The 10,643-nt window shown below is 43.5% G+C and overlaps 2 protein-coding genes across 2 annotated transcripts in view; one reads left to right on the plus strand and one right to left on the minus strand.

Annotated features, from left to right (window-relative positions):
• The first annotated feature begins 60 nt into the window (after positions 1-60).
• LOC106814308 (26S proteasome non-ATPase regulatory subunit 12-like) lies at positions 61-7,508 on the plus strand. The gene is made up of 12 exons (XM_014818608.1): positions 61-194; positions 2,169-2,283; positions 2,471-2,530; positions 2,845-2,973; positions 3,066-3,173; positions 3,651-3,755; positions 3,945-4,094; positions 4,408-4,548; positions 5,138-5,250; positions 5,563-5,740; positions 6,407-6,484; positions 6,881-7,508. The coding sequence occupies exons 2-12, from the start codon at positions 2,194-2,196 to the stop codon at positions 7,091-7,093; spliced, it is 1,365 nt and encodes a 454-aa protein (XP_014674094.1). The 5' UTR covers positions 61-194; positions 2,169-2,193; the 3' UTR covers positions 7,094-7,508.
• Positions 7,509-7,678: 170 nt separating this feature from the next.
• Positions 7,679-10,643, minus strand: part of LOC106814303 (chitinase-3-like protein 2) — an 8,938-nt gene continuing 5,973 nt past the window's right edge. Inside the window, exons 4-7 of the mRNA XM_014818604.1 lie at positions 10,409-10,532; positions 9,943-10,128; positions 9,399-9,521; positions 7,679-8,937 (exon numbers count right to left, since the gene is read on the minus strand). Coding sequence (XP_014674090.1) covers positions 8,008-8,937; positions 9,399-9,521; positions 9,943-10,128; positions 10,409-10,532 — 1,363 coding nt within the window. The 3' untranslated portion in view covers positions 7,679-8,007. The remainder of the gene's footprint in view (positions 8,938-9,398; positions 9,522-9,942; positions 10,129-10,408; positions 10,533-10,643) is intronic.

Raw genomic sequence — 10,643 nt, forward strand, 5'->3', positions numbered from 1 at the left:
ACAAAATTATAAAGGCACGGCAAAAAGGCTGATAGTGGCGCTGCTTACGTGATAATTTTGACAAGTGAGCATTTATTTTCTGAAACCACAATCGTAAAAGATTGCAGTTTTTGAAGCAAGAAACTTGTTGTCTCACTTTGTTCAAGTCAGTGAAGTCACTACTGCATGATTTAAATACTAAAAACAAAGCGCAGGTACTAATAGTTCTTACCATTTTTCATTATAGGTTACATAGACAAATTGCCGAGTATTTGGAGATGCTGACAAAGTGATATAGGATAGGATTATAGCTATATGCTATGTCATTCACGACTCATTGAGCGTATTCCTGTTACAGTAGCAATACAGTGCTACCACGGCACAGGCACTTGAAGCGTTTCAATAAAATATAATGCTAACTAAATACGAAATCTATTTACTACCAAATTCTTAATGTTTCTATGCTCTCTTTCACCTATTATTGCCGACAGTTTCCTGTAAATTCCGTCCAAATCCTACGTCCAACCATGGCATATACGCTGCCGGTGCCATTGCTTTCGCGGCGCGACTGTTGCACGCTTACACTAATATATATAACAGGTAGGAAAGCGTGATCGCAAAATTCGCTTGACGCTCGCTGGATTTCACACGATTACAACACGAATACACATCCAACAGCTTCCATCTTTGTTTCTATGTGTACATAAATGTTCACTTGTTATAAAAACATACTGTCTCTGTTCGTAACCGAGCTGTGTCACGCGAAATCACACAAAGACACGAAATTCTCGCGTTCGCGAACCTTCCACAGTAATGTAAATGGCTGTCAGAATACAGGGCTATATAGACTGGTACTCGCTCCCACCTCGATTACCCATCGAGTGACTAAGCTAAGCCGAGAGGTGGGAGAGAGTGCCAGTCTATGGACTACAAGCGGCGCGCAGGCGGCGCACTGCTTTCCAACTCCCGTGCGAGCCTCGCCATTGGCTCAGGCCATTGGAACAGTGCGGCGCAAGAATGAGGTAACGAAGAGCGCCGGTAGGTGTTTCCTGATTCTGACATCCATTCACATTACTGTGGAAGGTTCGCGAACGCGAGAATTTTGTCAGTCTTTGTGTGATTTCGCGTGACACAGCTCGGTTACGAACAGAGACAGTATGTTTTTATAACAAGTGAACATTTATGTACACATAGAAACAAAGATGGAAGCTGTTGGATGTGTATTCGAGTTGTAATCGTGTGAAATCCAGCGAGCGTCGAGCAAATTTTGCGATCACGCTTTCCTACCTGCTATATATATTAGTGTAAGCGTGCAACAGTCGTGCCGTGAAAGCAATGGCGCCGGCAGCGTATATGGTTGGACGTAGGATTTGGACGGAATTGACAGGAAACTGTCGGCAATAATAGGTGAAAGAGAGTATAGAAACATTAAGAATTTGGTAGTAAATAGATTTCGTATTTAGTTAGCATTATATTTTATTGAAACGCTTCAAGTGCCTGTGAGTGCTACTACTATTCCAGTAGTAATACTATAGACTATAGTCAAGATAAGGTGCAGTGCCAAGTGCACAACCAGTGTTAATGTTTCATGACATTGGCACGGTTAGCTTAATGCAAATTTATCATTATAAGTAGTATTGATGAACATGCATATATTACGTGGTTATATAGTGTATCACAAGCTATATGTACAAGTGAGAAGAAGCTAAGTTGATAGTTGTAATATAAATGCTTAATGCTACAGTCTACAGATCATGCAATGATGCACAAAAGTTATTTTGCTACAGTCGTCTTCTAATTTCTAGTTCTTCTTCAATGATTTACTCCTAATAGATGCTGGTCTCATATATACTGGGACTGGAAGTGGGGGGTGCATCAACAAAATAAGTGTGTAGTTGTCTGTGTGATGTGAGTGCAGGAAAAGAAAATTGATGGTGCAAAATGAGCTGAGAGTGAGGCTGGAGAACGTGTGGACGAATGAGCACACAAGTGAAGAGCAAATTGTAGGTTAAGATGTTTCTATTTGTCATTGTACTAGCGGACTAGCACTAGCAGAGTAGCACACTACTATTATTACTAGTTCTAGCCTAAGGAAAAGTTACTCAAACCTTTATGATCAGATGAGAATGTGCTGAACACATTTGGTATTGTGATTCTGAATTTTATTATAATGCGAGGGTACACTATAGGCTTTCAGAAACACGACAGAGCAAGATGGCAGATGAAGGCCGTATACAGAAGATGGAGGTTGACTACACTACAGCGGTAGATGAGAAGATACCGGAGTGTGAAAAACTTGCACAGGTATTATGTTAGGCATTGATAAAAAAAATGGGCTCGGATATCTTCTTTTTGTGATTGCATGGAGCAGCATGGTATACAAGCATGAGCAATAGCATGTGCGAATGTGACGAATATGTAAAATATGGAAATGGAACATATTTTAACAGAAAAATGATTGCTTGTCTATAGTCCTTGTATTGGTGTTTAGGATGGGAAACTGACAGATGCCCTTGAGATTCTGATGTCCTTGGAGAAGCAAACTAGAACTGTAAGTCATATGTAGCCAGAAATGGTTTATTATTTCTCACTCATTGTTAGCTATAGTGAATTTCAGTTAGGGAATATCACAACACATTATCTTGGAAAATAAAATGGAAATCAGTGAGTATATAGATAGGCATTTAACTAAAAAAAAATGTAATATATAAAAATTCTTTTTATATGAAAATTATTTTTGCTGAAATCAGCATCTGGTAAATAATTTAATTTGAATGTAATGTTCAATTCTTTAACTGTAAACTCCTCACTGACTGTAAGTGTATTCAAATCCTTTCCGTACGTACAAAATGCTTGTATTTATAGGCCTCTGACATGCATTCTACCAGCAAGGTTCTCATAGCCCTTGTGAAGGTTTGCTTTGGACAAAAAGCTTGGACAGCTCTTAACGAACACATTGTCACACTAAGCAAGCGAAAGGGACAACCTAAACAGGTTTGCAATATTTTGTGTTGTGCATTTATATACGTTGCATATATGTGTAGGTAATAGTTTTCCAGTGAATAAGTCAATTTTTCGTATTTCAGGCGATTACAAAGATGGTACAGGAAGCGTGTACATATGTTGATCAGGTGGAAGATATGGAGACGAAACTGAAGCTTATAGATACATTAATTACTGTCACAAAAGGAAAGGTACATATTTAATTAAGTTATTTTGCACATAGAAATATTTTTCCAGCATTTCATTGTTGTCACTGGGGCATCCGCATTACACTAATAATCGACATCATTCTATGTTCAAAACATACTGGTGTAATATTTCTGTATATAAATAAAACAGTCGGTGTATAAGATGACTCTAGCACATTGTTGGTACTAAGAGAATAGGCATTTAAATTGTAGTTCTTTCCGAAATATTATTGATATTTTTCTTTGTTTTGCATTCTTAAATGCAGGTCTTACATTCCATCCGTATAATTGCCAGTCCGTTTTTCTCGTTCATTTACGCAAGGCAGCAGACACTCATTGGAGATAGATGCGTGTTGTAGTCGGGTGAGTGAGTGAGATGCTGAGTGAGTGAGTGAGATGCTGAGTGAGTGAGTGAGATGCTGAGTGAGTGAGTGAAATGCTGAGTGAGTGAGTTGAGTGCGCCTTTCGTTTACGTTGTAGATCTATGTAGAGATTGAGCGCGCACGCCTCACTCACAAGCTGGCCATGATTAAGGAGAAGGAGGGAAACATTGCCGACGCCGCAACCATCCTGCAGGAGCTACAGGTACCCAGCAATCCCTCCGTGTTAGGCTGTACCGGGCGTGCCATCACCACACCGGCAGCGACTGTAAAAAATTCAGTGGTTGCACTGTGGGGAACGATAGTCGCAAGTGACATTAATGTTTTCTGCTGTGGTGCGTGGGAAAGTGTGACTGCTTTGACAAATTTAAAAGGCTAAAACATTTGTCTGTAGGTGGAAACCTTTGGCTCGATGGACAAGAAAGAGAAGGTGGAATTCATCATGGAGCAAATGCGTCTCGGATTGGCCCGCAAGGACTACATTCGCACATCTATTATCAGCAAGAAAGTGTCCACCAAGTTTTTCGACGACGCGACTGAAGATGTAAATATTACTATTGCTAAGTGGTAGGCAAAGATAGAAAATTAACTTCTAATCAAATCTCCCTCCCATGGAAAAGATGAAGTCCGCAGTCTGAAGTTAGTTTATAAACTATAGATTACAAAACAAATTACTGTGGTGTTTATTCTGACAATGAAATGACCAGTAGTTTGGATAAACACGCGCACAACGTTGAATTAAATTCTGTACTCACAAGATCGCAGAGGTATGGACTCTCGGGAGAGTTGTCGGTATTTTCCCGAAAAACTGTCAGCTTCTGTCAACTCGTATATCGTGGCTTCTTCATTGCGTTTAGGTGCAGCAACTGAAGTTGCGTTACTACAAGCTGATGATAGAGTTGGACTTACATGATTGCTCCTACCTGTCTGTCGCCAAGTACTATAAGGCTGTCTACGACACTCCGTGTATTCAAGCCGATGACACGAACCGTAACAAGGTGAGGTCTACTGCTCAGCTGCTGCTGCTGCTGGGAATGTAGACATGCTGCACTGTTGCATTTGTGGTTCTCAGAGATGCCAACCACTACGATTTATCCGTATTTTATACGAATTTCTATTCCTTTTGCACCACTACGACCAGTTTGTATCAAACTACGAATTTCACTGTAATGGAAAAAAAAAAAATTTTGTCAATTTATTGTCATTATTGACCCTCAGAATGCAGGAAATTGCATTTCAGAATCAAAAATTTCTCTGGGGGGCATGCCGGACCCCTCTAGCAAACTCAGGTCACTACGTGACCCTCGAACTACTAATTTGATGGCCAGAAACTACAGATTGCTTCAAATATGTGTTGGCATCTCTGGGTTATACTTATAGTGGTTTGGTAGGTGGCTTGCCATCAGGCCATCGTGAAGGAAACCTAGAATTCAGGCTCGTCAATGTTTGTGCAATCGTGTGTAGCTCAGTGTCAGAATACATGTAGGAAGAAACTGTTGAAATGAATTAGATGGCTGGCTGTCAGGTAAAGTGTAGTAATGTAGATATCTCTTAGGTTGTGCAGTTACTTTGCTTGCTTATTTACAGGCACTGAAATGCGTGATTCTTTATCTGGTGCTGGCGCCGTATGACAACGAACAATCGGACATGATCCACAGAATCAAGGAGGAGAAGAATCTGGAGAAAGTGCCTAGTTATAGGTTGGCAGTCTTTTTTCTCACTTTCTTACAATAGGTGGCAACACGAGTATTATAATTTATAAGTGCCGGTATTTATTTATGTATGTGGTATATATATATTAAAATATAATGATAAGCATATATTTATGGATTTGCACTGATGTTTGTGTGTATGCAGAAACTTTAATTTTGGAATTCATGGTGCATTTTTGGTGTTTAATTTAAAACAAAGGATTTATTTTGTGATGTGAAAAATGAATTTCAACAAATGCCCAAATTTTGTTGCATGTGAAAGTTTAGTCAATTATGTAGCACGTGCATTGATTTTCACAGAGACCTGCTCACTTGCTTCACAACACCGGAGGTGATGCGCTGGAGCCAGCTGTGTGAGATATACGAGACCCCGCTGAAGTCGGGCACTGCGGACGACCCACCCACCGATGTGTTTCAGGTTGACGACGAGGAGGGCACCAAGAGATGGAGCGATCTAAAGACCCGTGTAGTCGAGCATGTACGTACAGCCGCGTTCTCACCCGCATCGCGCGATCCGGTCAGACTGTTACCGTCCACCGACTAGTTGCACGTACATACCCCTAGCGTGTTGTATGTTATAGGCATCACGTCTGTGTCACTGTAGTAGAGCATGTACGTATAGCGGCCCACGTTCTCACCCGTCTCTCGCAATCCGGTCTGTTACCGTGCACCGACTAGTTGCACGCAGCGTATTAGCCAGCGAGCCGTGCAGCCGTGATTTGCACGGTCAGTTTTGAAACTGCACGGCCAAAAATGTGTAACGCGGCCTAAAATATTGATCTAAAGCCGTGTACATTTGTAAAATTGCACTCCCAAATATTTTTTCTGCACTCCCACAATACTCATTCCTGGCTAATACCCTGGTTGGGCGTACATATCCCTAGCACGTCGTACGTATGTTACTGATATCACGTGTGTCACTCTCAACTGTATGTCATACGTCTAGGTAGTGCTGGGAGTCGGTCCAAAAATCCACGTCGATCGCGACGTGTGCCATACATCCATGCTTTTGCTGTACGCCATCTCCTTTGCTGTACGCTATCTCCTTTGCTGTACGCTATCTCCTTGGCTGTGACTCTTATGATCGATGTAATACTTTCCAGCAGTTTGCTATGACGTTCACGTATCTGTGCATTCGTTGCAGAACATCCGGACAATGTCAAAGTACTACACGAAGATCAGACTGTCGAGAATGGCACAGCTGTTGGATCTGTCTGGACAGGCAAGTGTCATGTTATCATTCTTCATGTGTTATTATTGTTTCACCATGTCTCTCACTGTTACCAGGAGACTGAGACTTTTCTCTCTCTCTCTCTCTCTCTCTCGCTCACACACACACTCTCTCTCTCTCTCTCTCTCTCTCGCTCTCTCTCTCTCGCTCACACTCTCTCTCTCTCTTTCTCTCTCGCTCGCTGTTGCTCTCCCCTGTCTCTCGCTCTCCCCCGTCTCTCTCTCTCTCTTTCTCTCTCTTTCCCTACTCTCTATCGCTCTATGTTTATTGAGAAACTGACCTTCTATCTAGCTGTTATCAAGAGACCGAGTAATTACTCCCCTCCCCCTTCTATCGTCTTCTCTTCCTGTTCAACGAGAAACTGACTGTAACTCTTGCCTTCGTCAGGAGACCGAGGAATTTCTCTCGAATCTCGTCACAATCGGAACGGTCTACGCGAAGATGGATCGTCTAGCGGGCGTCATCAACTTCGTGAAGGCCAAGGATGCGGACAGCATCCTCAACGACTGGTCGTTCAAGCTCAACACCCTCATGCAGACCGTCAACAACACGTGTCATCTCATCAACAAGGAAGAGATGGTGCATAAGCTTTCCGCGTGAGAGCCACGTGCGTGGTAACGATGCTTTGGCGTCGAGGCTGGGGCACACGCACAAAGAGGGGAGCGATGGTGGACAGGGGGATGCTGGTGGGGTGGCAGGAAGACCCCTGAGGAAGCTGAGAGTGAGAGACCGCGAGTATTTATGGCTGTATCGGGACACGGGCATGCAGTGCTGCTAGGATCAGTGTCGTACGCACGCTGCGTAGTTGTGCGTGATCGGAAAGCGTGCGCTTAGTGTTGCAAACAAGTGCGTTAGAAACGCTTGTGGTTCAATGAAGAGTGTTGGAAACACTTGGTGCATTCGAGCAATGCAGTAAAGTGATGCACATCTCCTGTTCGATGCGCTGTCGATAGGTCTTGAATTTTTTTGCCATGCTGTATATTACTCTTTAAAATAAAGTGTATGATGTGACGAACTTTTATGTTTTTGAATCATCTTCACTGGTTGATTTTGCTTGTCTGCATTCTTAGATATTCTCAATGTCATATAATGTGATGTTGCTTAGATGATAAATATTTAATGTAACAATACATTTGTTATCATATATCAAATATAACCTTCATTTATAAGTACTTAAAATAATAATATATTATAATATGTATTTTTTATATTATTATTTTAATTATATATAAAATAAAATGGGTATGGAAAATAGAATATTGCGTATGTAAAATTAGTACATGAAAAGTAAGGTGACACGTGACATTTTACATCGTGCCCCATAGACCATATGTTATCCCAACTTATATATAAAACTATCACACGTATCTCGCAGACAACATTTAGTGTCTACACAGGCCTACACATGTTTAAACGTGAACGTATTTTTACTCTTAGTATAGTACTGTACTCATACTCATAGTACTACGTTATAAGGGAAAGAGCGCGCTTGTATTCCCTGCAGGTAAAGCACGTTATCTCAGAGTTATGGGGTCCGCCTCCTGACATGTGCAGCGCTCTGCATAATTCTCCACGTCGAAATAGTAGATGCAGGTGTGCGTCTCTTCGTCAAACACAAGGAGGTCCTTGACTGGACAGTCGAGCAGGTAGACCTGTTGGAAGGGAGTTCCGTAGAACACGCACATGTAGAACTGTCCGCAGTGGTGAGGGTTGCGAAACGAACCGTTACCGGAACAAGTGAACGCCTGCTGCGCGCACTGCTTACCTCCCGGCTTCTTAGTCGGAAAGGGCGTGGTTTCGAAGGGCGTGGTCTCGAAGGGCGTGGTTTCGAATGGCGTGGTCTCGAAGGGCGTGGTCGGCAAGGGCGTGGTCTCGAAGGGCGTGGTCGAGTCGTTGTCGAGCCTCTGTGTGCCGCCGTCCGTGTCGCGTGTCGTGAAGGCGGAGGGGTCGGGCATCGAGTCCTTGCGTGTGGACATCCCCCCGCTGCTGCTGCTGCTGGTGGTAGAGGGCGAGGCCGCATTAGTGGTCTTGTGCGTGGTTGACGGTGGCTGGAGCGAGTGTCTAGTGGACGAGCGGCGGCGCGGTCGCTGCGTAGTTGTTAGGCGCGGTCGCTGCGTGGTTGTTAGGGGCCGGGGTCGCCGCGTGGTTGTTCGGCGGGGTTGACGCGTGGTTGTTGGTGGCGGAGGCCGCCGGGTCGTGCTCCGCCTTCCATTTACGGTCGTCCTTTCCGGCATGCTCACCGACTGTAGCGGTAGCACCGTAGTTTGCGACGGCGTCGGCGTGGTCGTGGACTCGGTTGTTGACGTAGAGGTCATAGGTCGTAGAGCGGCGTTGATTGCCTGCAGTAGAGGATATTTGCCGCTGCCGCAGTGGCCGGTAAAGTCGTCAAAGTCCAGCGTCCATATGTAAGCGCCGGCTAATTCTATCTCCTCTACGAAGTCCATCTGAGAGATAGAAAATAATGTGAATTTCGCGGTTGATCATCAGATTATAAGATTCTACACTATACACCAACTAACACTGCCTACAGTGACACATACCAGACACCATACAATATAAACAATACACTATACGCTATACACTATAAACTACCTAACTAACTAGCAGGACCTTACACAATACAACAAACTAGTGGAAATGTTGGTTGCCTAAACGGGTATTAAGAAGAACGATAGTCAATATCAGTGTCCTCCTTCGCCTACATTCATAAAATCAAGACCTTCATCAAGGGTCATAATGGTAATGCTGGGACCTAGAGATATATGTATCTCTCTCTCTCTCTCTCTCTCTCTCTATATATATATATATATATATATATATATATACAGGCTCTATATACTCATTTAGCTGTAGACTTGATACATGTCATTGATACATGACGCCTCTCTCTCTCTGTTTGGCTTACCTTGTGTTGGATACTGACGGTATCGTCGTATCCCGTCCATGCACTGTCGGAGAACGCGTACGGAACTTGCTGTTCGGTGTCGAACACACGGGTGGAGGAGCCGTTACGCAGCTTGTCACACACCTGCTCAGGCAGATAACATAGTTAGCTACGACGGTGAACGGTTTCTCCAGCCCCGCGCAGCGAGCATAACAACTACGCACGCGCGCGCACACACACACACGCACGCACGCACACACGCGCGCGCGCATACACACACACATATATATAATTATATATATCAGGAGAATTTCGTCATTATTAACTCCTGATCAGGAGTTAATAATGACAAATTGTCATATAAATTGTCAATACAATGACAATATTTGTCATTATTAACTCCTGATATATATATATATATAAACGTCTGCAACGGAAACCCTGTAACACCACACCGAAGTAACATGCCTTGTTTTGCCGAGCGAGGCGCTCGAGTTATTAATAACCGACAAATAGAGAGATACGCAAACATCCTAATTACCGTAATTAATTAATTAATTACTACCTCATAATAAGCCATGATTCCTTCGGTGACGGTGTACGGGGCCGCCGCACACGGCCCGCGCGCCGGTGCCGCTATCCCGTGCCCGCTGCCAGGAATCAGTCGGAAACAGCTCCCGTACGCTGCTATGCCGACCACGAGCTTCCCTGGAGGCGTGCCCTGCCTGATGTACTCGTCCACCGTCCATTTCTACGAAAATATTCGTTATGTATGTAAGCGGTGTATGTGTAGGCCTGCACGCGCAGCAAAAATGTTCGGGAAGCGGTAAATCTTTGAATTTTTAAATATTATGTCTGCAGGTCATATTAAATTAAAAGAGTAAGCTCATATTTTACGTGATCTGCTGACGTCCTGCACTGTGAAACAGCGTTTAACGCATCTGCGCTATACTTATCGGATTCGTATAACTACGCATGATTTGTGGATTGCGTCTTTGACGACTGCGTGTTATGAAGGACGGATATCTTACGAGATTCTCGGTTGATTCGAACGGGTTATCATCGCTTCGGGCCAGCAGAGGGGCGTTGTGGCCGGTGAAGGCCTCCCAGGGTCCGTGGTAGTCAAACGAACGAAGGTTGATGTAGTCTACGTGTCTGTGAAGTAGAAGCGTAGTATAGAGGCCTATATAGTATTTGTATAATACAGAGAGGTGTAGTGAACGTGTAGTATAGATGCACCCATGTATATATATATAAATAAATAAA

Source organism: Priapulus caudatus, unplaced genomic scaffold, assembly GCF_000485595.1.
Source record: "Priapulus caudatus unplaced genomic scaffold, Priapulus_caudatus-5.0.1 Scaffold902, whole genome shotgun sequence".
NCBI lineage: Eukaryota > Metazoa > Priapulida > Priapulimorpha > Priapulimorphida > Priapulidae > Priapulus > Priapulus caudatus.

What these genes read in the sequence shown, in the direction of transcription:
- LOC106814308 (XM_014818608.1), top strand. Translation starts at nt 2,194, where the DNA reads ATGGCAGATGAAGGCCGTATACAGAAGATGGAGGTTGACTACACTACA. An exon ending in TTACTGTCACAAAAGGAAAG is followed by an intron (nt 3,174 to 3,650) that starts GTACATATTTAA and finishes TTTACGTTGTAG; the next exon opens with ATCTATGTAGAGATTGAGCG. An exon ending in TCGACGACGCGACTGAAGAT is followed by an intron (nt 4,095 to 4,407) that starts GTAAATATTACT and finishes CATTGCGTTTAG; the next exon opens with GTGCAGCAACTGAAGTTGCG.